Source organism: Apteryx rowi, unplaced genomic scaffold, assembly GCF_003343035.1.
Source record: "Apteryx rowi isolate R43461 unplaced genomic scaffold, aptRow1 scaffold_514, whole genome shotgun sequence".
In the NCBI taxonomy this organism is placed as follows: domain Eukaryota; kingdom Metazoa; phylum Chordata; class Aves; order Apterygiformes; family Apterygidae; genus Apteryx; species Apteryx rowi.
The window spans coordinates 497,987-521,489 of NW_020450777.1; the positions used below are offsets into that span (position 1 = coordinate 497,987).

The following is a 23,503-nucleotide window of genomic DNA, read 5'->3' on the forward strand; positions in this document are numbered from 1 at the left end:
TGCCTGTACTTGAAAAGCTATACTGTACCTTACAGGAGATAACAGGATTTTCATTGCAAACATGTAAATGTAGTATCAATTCATGGCTAAAGCAAACAATATACATTCTATCAGTTAGGTGCTGTATGTACAGCACTGAGGCAATGATTAATCACACAAAGCTGAAAAATCACCAAAAGCAATGGCTGCTCGTATATATAGTGCATTTCAAAATAAGAAGTCTTCTGAGCCTTTTAAAAGTTTATTGCACAGAATCAGGCATGATAGAACTGAGCAAAATCAATCACTTCTCTGGGTGCTCCATACCTGTCTAATCGCAGGAAAAGCCACAGGCTTAGGAGCCTCTGCCTCTGCTACACGTACAGTATAGGAAATCAGTAAGCAAGGAGTAGAATCAGTCACCTAACACAGCACAGAGAGATTCTGCAGCACAATGTGCCCAGTACATGTACACGTGTAGCAAATGTACAAAAAATAAGTATCCTGCCTACATGTTTCTCCTCTTTGCTTTCAATACTTGTGCCAGATTAGAGGATCGCATTACATAACATTACAGAATATATGTCAAATTGAAAAATAACAATTAAAATGATTTTCCTTAGAATGTCTTATTTTCTATCCATGGCTTTTAACATCTTAGGGCTAATTACAAAATCTCCAGATAAAACCAGCATAAAATGAGGGCCATTATTAAAGCTCTTCCACTGAAAGTGATTTTAATCCCAGAAGAAATGGGAATAAGCAACCTTCCAGCTAATTAAAATGTTGCACTGATGTGCTCAGAAGGGAGTACCCATCCAGCCGCCTTTGGCCGGAAGGATGGCAGCTACAACGCAGAGCTTTTCAAAGAAAAAAAAAGGAAACAGGAACGRATTCATCTACAGGTCTGTAAAGGGGATATAGAAGACTTCTTCTTAACACTTATATTAAAACTTTCAAAAATGTACAGAAAAAATATCAGTTAATAAAACTGTTCCCAAAACCCATGTGATCTACAAAGTACTATACAATATATAGTATCAAAGTACTATACAATATATAGTATCTGTATTTCTGCCTATAACATACTGTGCATTATGGAAACATATTTTTATTTGAGAAATTTATTACCATAAGTGGTAAAAAGTATTAGGCTAAATGTATCCTAAATCTGATAACAACGAGTTCCTAGAGTAGGAACTAAGGAGTATTTATTGCTATTTTGCGATAATAAAATGAAAAGTTAACACTTTGTAACTACCTTTCCCATATTACAGGGAAATTCATGTTTGTCATAGGAAAACATCTCTTTACATTCCATCGGAAAGACAACATTTTCCAATCTGCAGCAAGAAATAGAATTTTCTGTTAGAAATGATTCAAGGTATTCAAATAATTATTAGCCTTATAGACACTGCTTAACAATATGGAGACAATGTTGACTGTTGAGTAAGTACAAGACCAACATTTTATTGCATATTCCAAATATATCACCATTTTGCTGTGCGGCTTATGGATGGTCATCAAAGCCAAAATGCTCCTGCAATTGCAACCTAGGTCTGAACATTTGTTGTTCACCTTTCTATGCCTTCCTTTTCAGATATTTAAAATGGAAGTTACGACATACATTCTTTTTTGTAAAACTGTTCAAAAACTATTGACAAAATGCAATACATATTTACAACTGTTCATTTTTTTCATTTAATTCTGGTGTAAGGAATGACTTCAAATATTCATGCAAGTAAAACCCTTAATGGGGAAAAGGTAAAAGGAATCCTTTTAAAGGCATATACTCCATCAACACTATTAGCAGAAAACTGATTCACAAACAATTTCTTTTTTGTGTGTGCACATCTGGAGGTTTTCATCAAAATTGAATTTAGTGTTGACTAGAAATGTAATTAATTTTTTTTATTCCAAAAAATAAATGTGGTACAAAAAAATAAAGTTTCCTTTCTTTCCTGACCTTTCTATTGCTCTCACAGAGACCCTTTTGATTGCTTCTTTCCAATATTTATTATGTGGCCTATATTATTACATAGACTCCATAGATACACTTAGTAATAAGGGTAACATTTATTATCATAAAGGCTTTTTTTTAGTTACTTATGCCTTTGCCAAAATGTAATCATTTTGTAAACAAGAGCAAGAGGGAGGGCAGAGAACCAAGGCGAAGGAGCAGAGCACTTGTGCCCGCTGAAGCACACAACGCATCAGAACGAGACTGGAACCACACATAACAGCAGTTTCCTGCACACACATGTCGCTGGAGAACACAACAGCACTAGTTACCTTATTCCAACCCTGCTAGGGACCTTTTTTTATACTACCTATGACAAAAACTTCTTGTGGTGGAGGGCAGAGTGATTCAGTCTCCTTTTTTAAAAAGTTAGGAAATTATATCCTCAAAACACCTATGTTAAGAGCCTCACATAATTCTGGAAGAGGCAGGATTTTTTTTTCCATTTGACATTTAATTTCCTTACACTTCATATCTCCTTTTTTCTTCTTGCAAGCCACGCACTCTATACCTGCCGATATCTGTATTAAAAGTAGTACAGGTCCTATGTATAAAAGCTTCCTTTTTCAAAACATCCTTAACTCTGTACTTATACACATATAAGGTGAGACAAACTTTACTCAAGCAGTCATGATTTTGGAATTTCCTAACTTTTGAGGGCCTGATTCAAGTAATTTTGATGGTGATTTTTATTACAGTATTTTGTGTATTTATACTTGCACACATATATACATGCATTACTGATGATTACGATTATAAGTAATAACCAATTTCATTTCTACACCAGTTTTACAAAGGTTTTCACAGACATTACATAAAGTTCTTTAAATATATTACACATAATGGGAAAAAAGAGTACCAGACAGTCTAAGTGCCACCACCATGGCTGAAATGGCCCATTTCAACATGAAAAGAGAAGCCCAGAAAAGCACTGCTGGCTCTCCTAAGCCAGGCACCACCGAGTTCCATACAGATAGATACCTCTTCCTCCAGCCAAGCTGAATCTTAGCAAACATCCTCCAGCTACAAACAGTTCTGAAGAAAAATTATTCCAGAAAGCTCCCAAATGTACGGATTTTTTTCAGCCAGTGTCAAAATATATTTATCTTTCAAAGATAAGATTAAACTTCCTCTTTAAATTTGATGCTAGAATTCAGGAAGCTCTTAAGGGAAACCTATTATATAAAGAAAGCTGACAATAYGTTCAAATATGTTATCTCATACATTATTTAGAAGTATCACTTCTTTATTATAGGCATATAGAAAGTATGTTAAAAGAAAGCTGTAGCTTAAGCGAGCTAAAGTCATGAAACCTCATTAAAACTATGCATTGCACCTCATAAGGCATTTAAGATCACTCTGTGGTAAAAGCTACTACCAGGCACAATTTTGGATTAAATTCCATTCTTATTTATTGGGTATTACTTAAGTACAGTTTGATGGAAACAAAGAAGAAGATGGTAGAGATAAGTCACTTGGAGTACAGAGTTTAAAGTGTTTTAAGGTACAGAAGGTCAAGCCTCCTTATTTCTTTTCCTCTAGACAGTAAATAAAATCGGGCAATAAACACTAAATAAATCCCTGTAGTGCATCCATCGTTGGTCTCAAATCTGCCCTCACCAGAACATTTATCTAAATAAATATTTAAGATAAAAATTTTGGGATCATTTGATGTAAGTGTTCCTTGTTATTGCAAGAAAACACCTGAAAAAATGCTTTTAACATSAGTGGTCTTGTACCACTGTGGGCTGCAAGGCCACCGATGTTAACCACCTGTGTGAAAAGTAAACTAATTTAAATTAAATTCAGTATTAGGACACACTTTTCACTTTGCTACTGCAAATGAAATGCAACCAGACTGCTTCTTTTGGAATAAAGCACATGTTCACTAGTATTTCATAACATCAGTGTGCAAACGGTTAGCTTCACAAGAGGAGTTTAGCAGGAATTAAGGCAAAATTCACAACTGTAAATTTAAACAGCTAAGAACAGAAGTCTCAGAAACCAGTACCCTAAACACCTTAGATAGGAAATAACAAAGAGAGGGATGCAAATACAGCCTCAACCCCAGAAGGATATAAGTACCTAAATCCAGGCTGCAGGGGAGCATCAGCCTCTGCTCAGGAATCACCATAAAGAATCTTCTTCTTGAGCTGGACGACATTTCAAACATGACAGTGATTCAAAAAGCACCCTTATTTCTATTAAGGTAAACCTAGTGGTTAGAACATCGTCTTGGGACAGAGAGTCTCAAGTTTCTCTTCTGCCCTCCTCAAATATGCCCAAAATCTCCTCATCAATACTCTCTTGGGTTTTCCAAAGTGGGAGTTTATCTTTGCTGTTGAGGCTGTTCTCTTTCCCATAAAATAATTAAATATTGAAAGAACTATTTATTGCACTGAGTTAAACATTAATTGAGAGTGGAAAAGTGATACTGATTTTATTCCCTGGTAGTCAGGTCACAGATCTAAGAAGGAAGATATTGAAATTCCAGCTAAGAGAGCAAACCTCATCACCGAGAATATCTGCTAACAAAGTACAGTAAGATAAAAGAACATGAGTTCGTGTGAGTATCCAACCACCTAAAATTGTGTTCTTCTCTTACCTGCATTTTTATTCCAGTATCTTCACCCTTTCCCTGTTTCCTTACTTTCATTTCTGGGCATTCTAACTATGTTCATATCATGTTTTTTCTATTTCCTTCTTCTGAAAAATATTTCACCTTCTAGTTCTTCTTTTAATACTAATCTGTACCCTTTTAGCCCAATTAAAGAATTTTAAAACTAAGAATATGAGATGTAGGAAGCTGTGCAGTCTTTCTCTCTGTTTTTCTATCCATACTATTGCTCCCAACTATCACCATCATTAGTAAGCTTGAGCAGACAGGTTAATTTCAACCAAATTGGAAAAAAGAGGCATAAATATTAAAATAATTATGTTCTAACAAGCAGTGTGAATATCAGCCTCATCATAGGAGGAAAAAGATCCAGTCAGTGTGCCTGCAGAAGGAAAGGTGGGTAGAACCAAACCACTACCCATTGACGCTGGCAGTACAAAGCCAGTCAGAATGTGGATGCTGCCTGAATAGCCACATCGCTGTCATCTTAAGTTTAACACAAAAATCATGAGTGATAGGAAAAGGCGCTTAAGTTTTTGTGATCTTCTATTCCACCATTGAGGAAATAGGTCAGAAAAACAAGGGAAACCTTTATAGGCTGTACTGATTCTCATGCCCATGGAACCACCTATTTCTGTTATATTTAATAACTCCTTCTTCAGATCCCATTGGACAAGCTGCTAATGACATTCCATGCACACACGATTCCGCAAAGTTTATCTCCTGTTCCACCGGCAGTAATATAATTAATGAAATAATTTTTCCTTACTTTACAAAAATACATAACCATTGCAAACCCTGTAAGTAAGTAAAGTATCTATTATATCCTTCAGGAAATTAAGCTGAAGTGACCTGATTCAGGCCACAAATGAGAATAATGTCAGCACTTCAGATAAGATGTCTCTCACTTCTGTGTTTAGGGTGCTAGAACTTTGTTTCTCCAGAGTATGTTGAGCTGTAACTCCCTGTAGCAGCAGCTGTTTAGTAACCTGATTCCAGTTAAATTAGTGATAACATACCCATTGCCTATCAACATTCTTTGGATTGAGGTCCAGAAAAGCAGTCCCTTCACCACCCTGCCTCTAGTGGGTTCCGGGTACTGGGACTGTTCTTTTGGAGCTGGGGAATTAGTTTGGGCACTGTACCTCGGTCCTGAGCTCACCCAGCAGCCACGGCAGCACTCCCAGCGGGTCTGAGGCTACTGCAAGGCACCTGCTCACAGCAGGGAGAAACGCAACAACAAACTGTCAGCTTCCATTTTGCATCTTTACGGGGATCTGGATATTTTTACAATGCCCAACTGTGAAAATTCTCACAACAACTAATGTTATCACCACAGAGAACAAAAAAGGCAAGTGAATGTCTATTTTTTAATGAAAGCCAAAATTAACCTTGACATATACAGATTCCCAAGAAAGTCATCTACATGATGACTACATCAGCCCTGAAGGCCACGTCTTGATGAGAGATTCCAGATTAGCCTTGGGCTTTCTAAACAAAATTCTACAACTGTGCCTAATTATATGTGCTTAAGTTCTTGTGATGACACCAAACAATTTGTTTCTCTAAATCTCATCGTGGTCTAAGTAAAAGATAATTAATTATGATCCATTGACAAGTATGGCATAAAAACTTTTTGTAAGTTGGCAAACAAATTAAACATGAAGTTTTACCTACATATTACAATGTGGAAAGAATATATTTTACAAGTAAAATAACTGGAAGATGAGATTTTATTTTATTTTGTCCAATTACAGCTTAACTAACACTTTAAAAAAGGGAGAAAATGAAGATGTATGAGATCTATCTGTTTGAATGACTCACTTATAAATCATTTCAATGTTAAAAATCTGTATTTTTTAAAACTCACATAACAGAAGGATTAGTCCAATTTTGCTCCTTAGGCAGATCCTAGGAAATTTGCCATATGTTCAATTGGGAAATCCTGCTGTTAGGCCCAATGTGGACAGATACAAAAACTGGCACTGACCATACAAGCTGCACTTTCCAAAATGAGTGAGATGAAGGATATACACAATCAAATTGGACAAGGGAGACATAAAAGTGATCTTTTAAAATACTTTTATTATTAATGATAATAGACCATCTATGACTCTACCATGACAGTTCTGCTTCTTGAAACTATCAATAGTCTCAGAACCAGGCATACTTTCAATTATAATGATTTTAAAGCTATTTTTAACATGAATAACTTTCATTTATTGGTTAATTTCCTTAGCTCAATATAGATCATGGCTTCACAAACCTCTCCATGGAATTCTTTAACATATTAGTTGAAAGATAATATGGGAAATTTTATTTTAAAATGACAAGATATAGAATAGTTGAAAAATAATTACATGAAATATTTAATTTTAATTATCTCTCCTGTCTCTGTTGTCCTCATTGTTCTGTAGACTACACAATATATACAGCTTGCACAGTGTAACAGAAATGCCTCCATGCCTCTAGGTGGTTCACAAGTGGGTTCTATTGTTGGGGCACACAATTAAAGTCCCTAGGTGCATATGAACTAACTAATATACATACTAGTCACTAATTTTATATATATATGTATGTGTGTGTGTGTGTGTGTGTGTATAAATATGCATAAATGTATATGATGGCATATGTACTCCAACAACGTTATCTTCTATAATGTGCATACTTCATTAGACAGTGTCAAAATAAAAGTATCTGAGGCTCAGTTTGCATAAGCATTTAAATTATAATGTGAATAATGTAATATTGTTGCTCTAGTATTTGAAATTTTCATGCAAGTCAGATCAAATTCTCAACTATAGAAGCTATTTCTAAATAAAATAGATTTTCCCTCTGCTTTCCAACAAGAAAACTCAAACACTGTATTCGTTCATGTTTTTAAGTCATAAGACACAACTTCAGTATCACTTTGGATTTTGCTAAAAATATTGTATTCTATGTGACATGTTCATAAAAACAATTCCAGACACTACTTTTTAAGTACCCCATTGCCTCCCTCTGATCCACAACAAAGTTCTAATGCCTAGTTCCTGCCCAACTTACCAGTCCTGGCATTTCTAACTACGCACAGGCTGTGCCTCATTGCTTAGGAAACTCTGTGCTTAAAATTGGATATGTTATAGGTTTTACACACATTCAGAGGTTGAATTTAGATCATCTGAATCATTATCTGAAGCTATCAACACAGACACTCAGATTCCACTTAAATATAAATGCCTAAGGTCCCTAATTTAGGAGTCTAACCATCTTTTTCTTCCTATATAGTCAACAGAGAGAAATAGGGACATGTAAAAAACAATTTATCTGACCAAAAAATGCCTGAGTGACCAAAAATAGGTTTAATGAAGTAGCCTTATCCTTGAAGTCCCTTATTTAGGCAGTATAACTCTATGGTTGCATTTCTATTGCTGAATCTGGGAGCACTTTGCAATTCTTTTCTTGGTTGTGTTCTGACACCATGTCAGAAAAAAAATAAAAGAACAGGTTTGCGCTAACTCTCCCTTACTCCCACTCAGCACATTGTCCCAACATATAATTCAAGCACATTATGGATCTGCATGTTTTTTAGCAAAATTCTTATTGATGGTAGATCTCCCATATAAAACAAGAAGTCATACAAATCAAGGGATACATGTTATTTAATCCACTGCCCTGACCCAAAGCATAATTAACTCTACCTAAACAGCTGCAGGAGCAGAAAATGCATTTGTCAAACAAAAATCTACCTATTTGTCTAACAAAGATAGAAAATGCTTCTTTAACCTACAAGACCATGATTCTAGGTCGCACTAGAACAACTCATAAATACTGCTAAGTTTGTTTCACTTCTGTGGGACTGGTAGGCTTACTATAGGAGAAGTACATCTGTTCTTCTCCACAAAAGAATGTCTACAAGTTCTGGGTCATAGAATGATCACTGTAGTCAGTTCCCTACTTTTCTCAGTGTCTGACATTTTGCTGGAATAGCTACACCACTTAAGCTTTTAGTATGAACAAATATGCATGTTCACGCATGTGATATAAAATATATAAGTAATATAAAAAACAGAATTAAAGGAGTATCATTAAGATGGAAGAATCAGGCAATCAGARTTAGAAAAGGTCTAACTGAGACTTTATTTCCTTGACTACAGGAATAGCTGCATTACCTGGCAGAAGGAAGACGGTACACTCTCTGGTTGAACAAGCAGAGGAGTATGTGTAATACACATTGACACAGTAGGCTATATATGCAGTAGATGTTGCACCTTACAGGATGCTTGYACATACAGAGTAGCATATTTCAACCAGCTTAACCTTCACCTGACTCACAATCAATTGGTATTTCTTTGCACCTCATTACAGTACATGAATCCTGCATTATGCCTCATTTGCAGTTCCGGGTGGTTCACCAATGAGACATGTCTCACTAGGCAAGAAGTGCTGGCCTAAAACAGAGATTCGATTGATTTTTGAAACAATGCATCTACATGGAAATCTTCATCTACTACACTATTTCTGTTCTTCATTTTTGTCAAAAGTTATCATTTGTAACCTTTCAGGAAAAAAAGATGATCTAAAATATTACTAATAAATTTGTATTTGTAGCTAGTAATGTAAAATGTTAAAAATGGTAGCCACGAATGCAAACTGAATAGTCTTCAGACATGTCTTTTTTTTTCCCCACATCAGGATGAGTAATTCAAAAGGAAGGTTGATTTCCAAAGTGCTCATAGAAAGTTAGTGTGTGTGCATGTATATATTTATACATACATGTATGTATATAAGTGTACGTGTCTGTGTGCATATATGTATACATATATATATGTCTTATTCTCCAAATTACACCAATTTAAGAGAAGACATTATTAACACAAAGCAGACAGCAAAAATTACATCCTGCAACAGCATCTTGATGGTTACTGATCATGTAAATGCACACAGCATGGTGACGAATTCAATACACACACCCAGGTAAAGAGAGAGGGAAAACCAGTGAGAATAATGTTCTCCTTGTGAAATGCAGTTCTCGTACTCTTTGGATGAGATCCTTTACACAAACACTTTTTTAGGTGAGCAGGCTGATCACAAAGCTCCTTATGATGAAAAGAAAACACAGTTACATTGATCTTGAAGTCATGGTGTGGTTATATGGTGTAGAAATTGGCCCTCATTCCAGGTGAACTTGGGAGTTTGAGTAATTTTATAAATTATTTTCTGTCACCTGGGCATATCTTATGATATTTATTGCAGTACCTCTACTTTCAGGTGACTGATTTGGATCTTAAAGGGCCTCAAAACTTGTGGCGAGTGGTAAAGTGTCCAGGTAATCTGTGATGGAAACCAAAGCTAATACATGAGTAAACTAGAAGACAGATCTTTCTCCAAATGATAGTAAGGCAAAGAGTGACCTTTTTGTTTTGTGGAACAGGAGCTACAAGAACATATCTAGGCAGTGGACTGTTTATTCATTTCTGCTGCATTTCAATACACTGGATACAAGTTGGAAGCTTTCATACCTTCAGAACCAGTTCTAAGAGACTAATTTATCCTTCATTCATGCAATTGTAAGATTTGTGGTCTCTGGGTTGCTTCCATCTTCAGCTGACTAGAATAAAACAATTCATAGATACCAGAAGAATATTTTCCTGATGATCACACATCTCTGGAACTCATTTCTTTCGACAGTGTCATGGAGCCTGGGTTTTATAAGCATTAAGGCATAGTGTAAATATTTTACTTTGGAAAGACTTCAGTTTAATACCAGAGTTCTTACATTAGCAGAGTAATAGCAACAAATTCATTGCTGGCCATTAAGTTAAAAGCTTTGGGGTGAGGAGGAGGGTTARTTTTATTAATTTATTATTTTCATAAATGCTAGGTTTCATGATACTTTGTGATGCACCACAATATAACTTTCTAAATAAATCTTATTTTCAGGGAGGAAAAAATGCTTCTGAGGGAAGTACAAATGCCACATAGAGCATGAAATCAAAAATGCTTGTCTTGAGGAAAAGCTCTGGGTTTAATCACCTTCACCGGGATTAACTCTGAGAATAACCAAGAGTTTTTGTAAATAACTACATATATGACATAGACTTTTCATATGAATACTTTCAATTATTTGAAGGAGGAGAGAAGTAAGTATGTAAGAACAAATGATCCTGATTATGCCAGTGCATCGGTCATTACTGCCATGTAGTCAGTGTACCATCATCCAAAGCAATTTCAAAGCATTACACTTTTGTATTCAACTTTCCTGTATTCAAAGATCCAACTTCTTGCTTCAAATCTTGATATATTCTCTAAATTAAAACAAATACTCCAATCAAGGCATTTACTTGAGCTACTAGACATGGAATGCACATGAAATACATGGGTTTTTTTAAGAAATGCAAAACCGCATTAGCCTGGGTTTCTTTCAAGAATTTTTTGCTCTATTAAGYGGTTAAGGAATGATACAGGAAGACAAATCATTATATGTCCATTTTAGATAAAATGCAATTATGTCAGCATCATGAAGGATGAAGTTGTTGAGCTAACTGTTGAGTTGTTTAATTGTTGAAATTCAGGAGGTGAAATTGGTGAACTAATTGTGATTCCTCTTCTAGCTTGAACTACTCCTCATGATCCTAACTGAAGCATAAAGATACAATTGAGAAAGGCCCATTTTAGTCATCCCAGTGCCTGATGCCAGAGTCAGTAAGATTTAATTAATATTCAGAAATTGTTTTTGTGCACTGACACAGTACTTTAGAAACCAATACTCCTCTTCAGCCTCACAGTTTATTTGGAATTAAAAAAAAAAAAAAGAGGATTTCTGCTTTAATTTCATCTGACTTGATGACTATTTCTTTTTCTTTTACTCAGCATCAAGGAGTCTATCATTTAAAGTCCATCTAAAGATTTTCACAAAGTCATTACAGAAAAAAATGTCTTGCAGTTAAAAGGCTTTGCTTTCTATCAAGATATTACCATAAGAACTGCTGTCCTTGCTGTTTTCCTTTTGCCAAAGAAAACAGGTTTCCTGCAGCAAAGTTCATGGTTCATACTATTGCAAACGGCATGCTGAAAACTCATTTCCACAGATAAACTACAACTAGAGAGCCATTCAAGTATGTAATATTAACTGACAAAATACTGGACCAGAAATTAGGAATGCTGTGTCTGGAGCAACTTAACCTCTTGTTATTCTGTGAACATGAATCGACAGTTACTGAGGTCCCTAGTATCATTTCCACGAACTCCAGTAACGCAAAAGTGGGCACTAGGGCTGTCCTGAGCTAGGATGAGAGATTTGGTGACACAGAAGGGCACGATTACAGGGCACGACGCTGTACAGTGCAGAGATGTCAGAGCTACTTCTGAGTATTAAGCTGCATTCACACAACCCACTGTATATCATATGCAGGTATTAGCTTAGATTTTAACACTGCACTGTGTAATTTAGAGTTACTCAGTGATTTCAGGTCACTCATATACTTAGCTTGACATGACATTGTACTGAACTCATTTGATGGACTATTCCCTTAAAACATCTACAGCCATCTTTCTTTTGGTTAGTAAAGAATACACTGAGACCTGTTTTCACTGAAAGGTACAAAATGAGGATTTCTCAAAGCCTAGGAGGGAAGCTCACATTTATATCACCGCAAATCTTGGATGAGACTTATGCATGATTACAGTGCTATTGGAAATTGAGGAAGAGAGGTGAGCTGGAGCTAGGGGAGAGAAAAAGAACCAGGTTAGAGAAGAAAAGAACAAGTCTGTCTTCATGTGAAGGACCACCATCAGTATACTTTTGACAACACTTCTAACGCCTAGCCAGAATTTGGTAAGAGGTCACATCAGTGAGACAGAGAAGATAATACACAATAGACCAAAAAGGTACTCTGGAGTAGACAGAGACAAGCAAGGATTTGGCTTTGGAAAGGAGATTTAAAAGAAAGAAATGGAAGATACGGAAGAAGGGGCAGAAAAACAAACTGAATAACCATGCAAAGATAAGAAAGATAAGAAAACAAAATGGTACCTTTTTATACTGTAATTTTTAATTATGAAAATATGGCCACCCTGGTCCTATTATGTGTCACATTCACTTTTCAGTTATCTTTCCTCAAATGTGACTTAGTAAAATAGATTTACATTTACTAAAATTATTAATCTTGCAATCTAAAAGATAAATGACAATTAAATTGCGCTAAAGAAGTAGCTGCTTTATTATCTGTGTCTTCTAGAGGCACAAAGAAAGAGCCAAATAAAGAATCAAAACAGTAATAATTATTCATGTTCATTTTTTATTTTAATTCAGCACTTATAGCTATGGTAAAAAGTAGGAAAATTAAAGCCCATTCATTGAATGGCTTCCTGCAGATTCCAGAACCACTTTGCTGCCAGAAACTATAAACATGACTTAACAGGAATTCTTTAATATGTTAGCCATTTCACTGGGCTGCACTCCACAGATGCAACTTGTTCACCTTTATACACCAATTTTTTAAATACGAAATTCAAACAAAATCTTTTATTTACATTGCTGAAGAGAAATTTGTCTCCAAAGTACAGAGCACAGCACAACTAGGGATTATGAATACACAGTGAGCATTAACATTCATGTTTGTGCAAGGTCCACAAAACAGCAGTCTGAAAAGATATGATCAACCCAGAAAGGTACTGGCCTCATTAATTAAAAAGATTAAATTAAAAATGCTACCACCCTCAATTTTTTCTGATACTGTTTTCTTTCAGCAGTAATCTAGCTGAAAGCAATACTCCATTTAATTCTATAAATGTTAACTGCTGTTAGCATTTAATAAAAATGTCCAATATTCTCATACAGCTGAGATCTCTGTTTAGAGACTTAGATTATGAATGGTCTAATATCACAGTTGCAGACACAGCTGTGGTGTACAGAAGCATAACAGTGCAATGGAAGGCCAACCTCCATTCCAAAGATACTGAATATCAGCACTGAGTATCAAGAGTGCCCTGAGATCATTCTGCATTAACAGTTCCTGGAAGCCAGCAAGAGAGTGCTGCACATGCTTCCCTTTAACATTAAGCCATTTGAAATAATCAGTACAAAGAAGGAAGACCCCGGCTGACACAGTTCTCCCATCCCCATGCTACTCTTGATGACAATGGGCTGTTCTCCCATGTCACCTCAGAACGAAAGACCCATTCTGACTTCTCCAATTACCTGAAAACATTTTCCAGCTCCCCTGATTTGGCCCGGATATTTTGCATTTCAGCAAAACATATGTCACCAAAACATAAGAAAAAGTGTTCTGTGTAGCATTTTCAACAGCTATATCTTCTGCAGAACAACAACAGCATACATAAAGACTTTTCCCAGCCGTGGGACAGCTTTCTCTCGATTGCTCACTCCCTTCTGTGCTCACATACACCCACAAGGACAACCCCCCCMCACACAGACACATTCTAGCCCTCCTCTCTGGGATTTACATTAGGTTTACATCCTCTCTGCTTGCACAAGGCCTCCTGAGCATAGCTATAGGCCAGAGCAGTACTAACAGATCTCCCAGCTTGCATGACCCCACCTCTGGTTCCTCAGTTCTTGCTCCTCTTCTCTCGTTCTACTATGAGAGATTCAATACCAGCACTTACAGCAAATGAGGTACAGATTGATTAATGACACAATCTCTGAATTGGACAGGCTGAGCCCCTCATAATGCAGACTAAAATGTAAGGAATATGGCTGAAAGGAAAGGTTTCTGTAACAAGTTAGGCTTTACAGGCCAAGAATCTCCTATGTAACAGGAAAAAGTGTCCCAGCTTGCTTTTATATAAGAAGTTGGTTTATCATAACATGACATGAAGATCCCATGGTATTATTCAAAATGAAGATATGTAATATATATCAGTAAGAAATCTACAAATACAATATTGGTGCTGCCAAATGCTAGAAACTCAAATACTGTTTTTATTTTTGACAGAATTTTCATTAGACTTCTATGTTTCCTCTCTTCAGAAACAGCGGTCATCTTTCTAAGCTCATAGATGAGTATTGATTTTTGCTTTATTTATTGTTTTATTTCTTCAGCCAGTGCAAGACTGAGAGAAAAGTCAAGTGGTAAGTGATAGTTTTCAGTGCAACAAATATGCATAATTAGGGAAAGCTCAAGTAATCAATAACAATAAGCAAAATACAGGTATTATGTTACAAGAGAATTATTTTTTAAAAGGTGCTCTACAGCAAATCATGAAAATGAAATTCCTTAAAACCACCATGAGATTTACTCACTACAGAGAGAGCTGGTAGAGCTCTATAATTACCGCTGAGTTCAGACTTTCATTTAAAGCTGGGATTCAACCTCTTTGTTACATATTTAATTAAAACACTCTTTAATGTTTGAAAAGAAGTGCAGCAGCTTTAGACTGTATACTAAAGTAGGCTCATTCTGCTACAGCTAGGAAATTTACCTCTTCCCTTTCTTTCTTCTCCAAACAGATTAGTTTTCTCTGAAAAAGGACTCCAAATTCTATCTATTACCAATCAGAGGCACAGAGTTTTTGCTACTTGGTATTAGGCAAAGAAGGCTAGCTTAAAATAATAATAAAAGAAAGTAATTTCACATAAAGCAACATTTGAAAAAAATTCTTAACAACTCATTAGCTGTCCTGATATTTTAGGTGGGGGGAAAAAAAAAAAACAGAAAAAGAAAACCAAAACAGAAACAGCAAAAAAAACCCACAGAAACAGAAAAAGAAAACCAAAACAGAAAAAGAAAACCAAAACAGAAAAAGAAAACCAAAACAGAAAAAGAAAACCAAAACAGAAACAGAAGAAAACCACAGAAACAGAAAAAAAAATAGAAACAGAAAAAAAACACARGAAAAAAAACACAGAAAAGAAAAAAAAACACAGAAAAAGAAATCTGTCATTCCAGATTCAGACAACTGATAAACTTAGCTTTGGTTTGTATTTGGAAATTATGGGAATAGCCATAAAACTGTGATCCACCCTCCTAGACCTTTATGAAAAGGTACAAAATAACAAAAAGAGGAGTTCTATCATGAAGAACCTAACTCGCTTGTTCTGAGTTATTACCCCAAGAAACATTCACAGCATATACTGAAATGGAGGGACAGGCAGTACAAGAAACAAAAGCAGAACCACTGAAACAACAATTTTCACACTGACATTGCTTTCACTTTGCAACGCCAAGAGCTGCCTACCAGCGTGGAGAAGAAATGCTGGAATAGCAGCAGGAAGACAAAGGCAAAACTTTCTTTGGATGCAGTTCAAATCTCATAAAACTTAAATCTTAAATTAATATGTTCAAAATATTGTAGGGTACCGCTAATGCCCAAATTTTGAATCCTGTTCTAGCACCAGCAGAAGCAAATGACAGCTCTTTGCACTCATCCATGGAAAGGAATATTGACTCAATTTCAAACTCACCTGCAAAATTCTTCTACTAAGCATTAGATGTATTCATGAAGTGAAAGCATATTTTTATGCTTTCTCAACAATTGAGTATTTTTTCATTGCAGTGATCAACGACATTAAAAACAATCAATTTATGTTAGTTATATATAATCAACTGTAAAAATTTAAAATCACTGTTGTCCTTAACGGATACTGTGCATTCTGCTAGGTAGATACGAAGAAATTTGCACATGCCATTGTCATTCCAATTCTTGGATACCCAACTCCCTTATTTTAAACACTGTTTATATATAACTCTTTCAGTATTTCTCACAGTCCTGAAATATGTAATCAGTTGGAAAAACATAGGTAAAAATGTTAAAATGCCTCTATTTTACTCAGCCTGAGATTACTTTCAAATATGCTTAGTACCCACAACTCCAAGTAAAGACTGCACACTTTTTTAAGACACCTGAGCTAAAGATCTCTCAACTCAGTACTCAAAACCAGAAACAGTCAAAATCAGAGGCTGCCCTACAGTGCTGTGACATAAGTGCTTAGGCTGCAGAAGAAAAATAGTGATAATCTTGGGAAATGGCCAGTCTTCAGACTATTAGAAAGACCTGTAACTGACTGACTCCTGTTACATTGTCATGTTTTAAACTACAATAAAGCAGTGTCAGTGGTGTTCTCCAAGTATCAATCATTGTTCAAAATTCAGTAATTAAAGAAGAGTGATTTGAAAAAGATACAACCTGAAACAGAGAAGGACGCACTTTTTCATTTATTTAATTCATGCTGCTCTTTGATGTTTCTCAGCTAGCTTATGTGTGCTTTTTCCTTTCTCCTCCTCTTCATTCCTGTTTTGGCCTCTTTCTTAATCTCCTTTCACTCCCCAACATCCTCATTGCAGTCCCAGAAGAGAGAGCCCAGGCTGCTGGCTCAGACGGGCACTCCTTCCACGAACAGGAGCAAAGGGACACAGGGGACCACTTTCATTCTGCTGCCATTGCTAATGCAACAGAACAAAACCTTTATATGTGGGAATCACACATGTATATATTCCATAAAGAAAATATTCCTCAAAACCTGAAATGGCCTAAGCATCTTCAGACCCAAATAGCCTCAATACAGTCTTGTTTGCAGCTTCTACCCAGAATAAAATGCACCCCCTGGACTCACCAGTGGGCAGAAACTGCTATGAACAACCTATTTTTTCTGATGAAAAAGAAAAGGGAAGATGATAGAAAATGAACCCCAAGAATACATATGCATCTTTGAAAGGAGAAGGCAAGGAGGAGGGCAGTGGGAGATGAAACAATATCTATTTTATTTTATCTGTGTCTGCTGGCCTGGAAAACAGATACTGTTGTTGTACAACTCTGCAGCTCCTCACTCTCTCAGTTTGCCGTTTTCATTTTGGTTTTTTTATAATTTAGGTTCATATCCTTACAGTTAATCTGGAAAGGGGTGAGGGAGCCTTATTCATTAGTCTTGCTCCAAATCAGTCCAACATGATCTTTACACGTACCAAGAACCCCTTCTCTTTTTTCAGTATGGCTGACCTTCTCACAGATAGAGCAATAGTAAATTAACTCATGAAACATGAAAACAAACTTTCTCACAATATTTTCACCATTTTTGCATTGAACCTCATCAAAAATATCCTTGAGGAGTGCTTTCTTTACAGCAATAGAGGAATGTATGAAAAATATGTATTGTGAAGTTAAAGTTAATATTTTCGAACTTTGGAAAGCATTTTGGATTCATATAGGATAGATTAGAAAAAAAAAAAGGTAATCAATTCTTATCTACCTCAACTACACAACAGCATTTCACACAGACATCAGAAATGGTTACGTAATCGTAAGCCAGTACCAGGAAGATTCACGGCTTTTTTCATACATCAAGGCAGCTACCACTTAAAAAGGATTGTGCAAGGCCAGATACACAGAGAAGAGGTTCCTGAAGCAACACCTCTGGAATGTCACAAAAAGTCAGATTTGGGAAATGACTGCAATGGCTTTACAACTGACCAGTCCTACTGGGAGTAAGAAAAATAGTTATGGTAGAACTCAAACATGGAATATCACCTAAAGATCTAACAATTCAGTCAAACAGAATGACGCATTATAAAGAGTTTGGGATGAGCATTAAGGTTTCCCGTTCCCCAACTGACATTATATACATTTCCTTTGGCTTAGGAAGGAAGTCAGCCATTTCACAAGCATCTTCTACAAAATGACTGAAAAAAMCCCCAAACATCTTTTCAGATGATTTTGTCGCTAGAAAGGAAACATACTGTATGATGAGTAGTGTAGGTCTTGAGGGCAATAGAGTGCATGAATGCTTTTGATCAAAATAACAAAAAGGACCCTTTTGTATAATCCAGAAATAATCTAAAATTGAATAGCACAGATTAGAGAACTGCAAAGCATAACAGCCATAACTCTCCCATCTGTGCACAGCAGATCTCAGAATGGACCGTTTAAATCTATACATACAGTAATATTTTGCATTTCTTTGATTCACATCATTTGACACTTTTCAAGAGTCTAGCATTATGGTCTAGCAGCATCCACACTCTGCTCGCAAGGATGTCTATGAAAACCACCATGCGTGGTTACTTCTTAACTGCCCTTAGCAGAAGATCTCCATGGAATACAAATTATGTCAGTCTCACCTCAGTCAATGTGAGACATAAGGTGACCAGTTACTGAAAGCAATGTAACACTGGATCCTATAACATGCCTGCTGGCTCTAACTTCTCCATGTACTTATTTCACAGAAAGCAGGGTAAGCACTGTAAGACATATTCTAAATATTGGATATGGACTAGAAAAAATTTTAATAAGGGAAGACATTTCTGCTGGTGGTAAGTACAACTTGCTGCTGAATAGATTTTGACTTCTGTTTTCCTCTGCAATGCATCCAATATAAGAAATACAACCCTGAAGAATGTGCAATCCAAAATCATCCCAGATGTCTCTGAGGCAACAAATTTCAGATCACTCAGTCAGGATCTACATTCAAGTACCTTTCTGTCTGAGTAGTTTAGGTTCTACTGATTGCAAATGGGACTTTTACATCCAGCAAGGGAACAGAATACTGGTCTGATGTTGGAAACTGAGTATTATTTTAATAAAGGATAATACTAGTTAAGAATTCAGCATAACACAAAATACATTGAGCACTACTCAAGAACATAAAGCAACAACAACAACAACAAAAACAAAAACAAAAGAGAAATAGTAAGGAGCAAAACAAAAATGGAATTGACCTTCTTGGGATTTAGTGAGTGAATATTGCCCCTCCTTCTGTGACCAACCAGTGTCTCCAGAYGACCAAGATATGTAATACCTTATTTGAAGAATTACTTAGTAATGATTGCTRTAACATCAAAGGACGCTGCAACTCTTCCAATACCAAACCATTAAGGATATTTAACAAAGCAATTTCTAGATTTAACTGAAAATGTGTTGATTTGAGAAAATATTCTTTAAGAAATGTAAAAAAATCCCCACAAAATAATTCTATCATCTTCAGACTTTGCTATGGCCATCAGTATATACACACAAATTAAGCATTATAAACCAAATTACTTAAATGCAATCAAATCTGGGGGAAAAAGGCTTTAAAATTACAGTAAAAGTTTATGCAGAACATCAATACAACACACAGTGCTTATGCTAATATAAACAAATTAATTTTAAAGAAAATAAAACCAATATATAGCTAGCTTTGCTGATACAACCTTTTAGATGTATATTAAAATGAATTTTGAAAATAAATTCTGAACTTTGAGGCAGGACTTCAGAAAAAATGACATTTTATCATTCTATTCATCTAACAAAAAAACCATATACAGTCTTAGAGATACTGTTTTAACAAATGGTTTATTGTTTTTAACTTACCAAATTGTTTTTGGTGTTGAAACTAATGTGTTTGGGACAAAAAATAAAATTGAGACAATATAGTTTTCATTTTATAATTGCTTCGACTTAGACTGCCCTAGATAAAAAACAACCACTTCTAAATATTTCAGACTTTTTTTGCTATTTCCCTATCATTTCGGACATTTTGATCTGCCACTTCCTTTTTCCTGGATTTAACTTATCTAGACAAATGGTCTAGCATCCCAGAGTAGCTCAGCTTCTGGGTGGAATTACTTAGGAATAACAAAAGAACCGTCATGATCCTCTTTCATGTAATGTGTTTCTCTACTGGCTGGTTCCTTCAGCTAATGTTAAGAAAATAAAGACCTATCATAAAGTACTCAAAAAAGACAACATGAGAGACCAGAAGCCTACAGAAAAAAAATGAATATAACTGCTTGACCACAGCTTCAAGTTTTAAATGGATTAAAAAAAAAGTTTTCTTAACTTGACCAATAAGTAGAATATATATGAGTTTACAAAAATTACTCTTAAAATTATATCAAATTGTTGTTACTATTATGCACTGCTTTACTAGTAAGCTAATACTATATTATGTACACGTCTTAGCAGTTGAATGCAATAAATTGTAAGCCTTCCCAGTATTACTGCTAAGAACAGCAATGGCATCACAACATATACAGGTCCAAATTTAAGATCTAACTGTATCACTGAATGCTGGGACAGTCTCTCTCAGGGACGCTGACATTCCCCTCTAACAGCCCCATCAAGGAGTTCTATTCAATATCTCAATCAAAGGAAAGACAGTTTATGTGAGGAACACCAGTCAAGAAAATTATTCACAAGACCCTCTAACTTTCTAGAGCATGTAATATTTATCATAAATACATTATAAGTATACTTACATATGTCAGTTAAGGAACATCTGAATGAGTATCCAGATAAACAGAAAAGGGATAATGACTGAAAAAGCAATCTGGATTTAAACAATTTGTTGGGCAGTGCTGACCACGATCAGCAGAATGATTCTGATCTCCAGCATGAAGTCTACATTTTTCCTGTTGATAAATACCCTTTTACACTGTCAATGCTTACCATATACCTCTGCTTAGAATAAAAGCATGCATATTACATACCTGAATTTTATATTTATTTATATGTCCCTCTCTCCCCTCCCTTCCTGCGTTCATATAACATAAAAACACTTTGGGAGTTAAATTATTGCTGAGAAGAACAAGAAACTGCTATTCTATCATCAAATTATTTTTCTGTCATCAAACTATGTATGATTCCATTTTCCTGGCAAAATTAAGAAGCAAATAAAAGAGAGAGCAAATGAGAAAGAGAGCTAGGAAGAGTGAGCGCGAGCGAAAGAGAATCATTCTCTCTCATTCGGCCTGCTGCTCCTCAGCAGAGAGTTAAGCTGTCAGCTTCCACAGTCTAGTTCTCAGAGACCACGAATGTTATTAAGGAGCACTCAGAGCCAGCAAGTGCTGAACTCATTAGCCAAAATCAGAGCAAAGGGCAACTGGCAGAATAAGTAAAACAAAAAAGGTTAGATTAATTACATTCAATCTGTTTCCAAATAAGACCAAATATAGGAAATAAAATATGGTGGAATACAGGAGATAAGGGGAAAGGAAAACAATTTCAATTATATTAGTTGCAAAAGATACTACAGTTGTCTAACTTGTTTCAATCTTGCTGTATAAATATTGTTAAAAAAGTTATGGCTGGGCAGCAGAGGAAGGTTGCCAGATGATCTTGCTCTGGCTGACAAATTTCAAGGCAAGTAGAAGTCTCTGGAGAGAGAAGATATCATTTCCCTGCAAACATGTGACCAAGCTCACTCTCTTCTTTCCCTTTCCACCATATTTTAAGTCCCATTTTAGTCTTGTTTAGAAAGAAACTCAATGTATTTAGTTAAACTGTTTTTACTTTTGTGTCACAGTAAAACATAGTCGCAGGGGTGAGAGCCTTCTGGTGCCTTTTGGCATAATCACTTCAAGAAAAAGAGAGGGCACTTTCATCTCCAGCCTCTGGCCAAGTCTAGGTCCTATCACACTAGTTTTAAGCAATGCCAGGTAACACTGAGATAAACCAAAGAACAACCATTGGTACTAATGACAAGAATTAACAGTAAGAAAATGAGAAACCATGAAAAAATTCAGGTCCTCACACAAAGATTTCACCATCTTCCATTCTCTATACAGCACACACTACAAGATGCTTTAATTAGGTAGTCTGAACAGCCACCATCTTCCATTAACCTGCCTCTTTAAGCCTTATTTTGAAGCAGTTTAGAATTACAAAAATTCTGCCATAAAGTAAGTTGCCACAAAGTACTGAGGCAGTTAGCTGTTGTTACAACAAATACAGAAACCTTCTGGATAGGACAATGACTAAGCTTCAACACAGCTGCAAGCACATGGACAAGGCCTGTCACACTCTGTCATTTTCCACGTGTTCTTTTTCTGAGAAGGGAGGAAGAAAGCACACTCTCTATGACCATGTGAACATAAACGGCTCCTCAGGTGCTTATTGCTTAAAATAGAGTTGTTTCAAAAATCCTGGTATGCAGAGATAAAATAAAAATAAGATAAAAAAATAAAATTTGTAGCATAAATTCAACAGATCTTATTGGTATAAAGATTAAAAGCTTTCTTACCTGTCTGATGTTGTGTCACTCGTTACTTGGTGCTTTACACCTGAACCATTTTTAATTGAGTCTTGTCTTGTGAGCCCTTGAGATCTGCTTTTGTCCAAAGCTTGTGTGGATATGTCACCTGATGGTCCTTGGTACTGCGAATGCTCCTGGAGCTTTGCCTTTTTCTCTTGAGGTGCTTCCTCGTTCCGTAGACCTCTAATGCCTTCTTGATCACGCTGCTGTGATGCATTTGATCCACTGTTATAGAACCAGGCTCCTGATTTTGTGAGGATTTCTTGTTGTTTTCGGCACAAGTTACATACCCACATTACCTGTTCAAAGATATGAGAATGGAAAATCTGTTAGCTTGTAAACACAGTGCTTCCAAAGTTTTGGTCAAGTATACATCTACTGTTTGCTGCCATTTCCAAAGGTGGAAAGAATGCAATTTTCCTTCTATAAGATAAAGTTGCAAGAAATTTATCCACAGCACAACAAAATTGCCTTTACAACCTTGAAAGACAGTATTTTAATAAAAGTATAAATACAAAACATTTTTATGCTACTTCTGTTTTGTTATTTACAGTACACGGGATAGATAGTAGACGTATATATTTAAAGCATCTACCTATTAACATTTGCAGATTTGTAAAGGAAGACCAAACAATGAGGACAATAAAAAACAAAAAAGGCATAAAAAATTAATTACACAGTTAAATCATTCTCTAAGTTAGAGAAAGGAACACTGGAAAAGATTCTCTGCTGTTGCGAACAAATGATTTTATCATCCTCCAAAATGCTTTGCTGATTTACATCAGCTGGGCTCTGTATCTTGCATTTACCTGAAGAAGCTGACTTCAAGAATCACAGAATCGCTGAGGTTGGAAGGGACCTCTGGAGATCATCTAGTCCAACCCCCCTGCTCAAGCAGGGTCACCTAGAGCACATTGCACAGGATTGCATCCAGGTG

The 23,503-nt window shown here is 35.9% G+C and overlaps 1 protein-coding gene across 1 annotated transcript in view; it reads right to left on the minus strand.

Moving 5' to 3' along the window:
- The window catches only part of RIMS2 (regulating synaptic membrane exocytosis 2), a 403,032-nt gene that overhangs the window by 340,749 nt on the left and 38,780 nt on the right, over positions 1–23,503 (minus strand). The window contains exon 4 of the mRNA XM_026080279.1: positions 22,555–22,865. Coding sequence (XP_025936064.1) covers positions 22,555–22,865 — 311 coding nt within the window. The remainder of the gene's footprint in view (positions 1–22,554; positions 22,866–23,503) is intronic.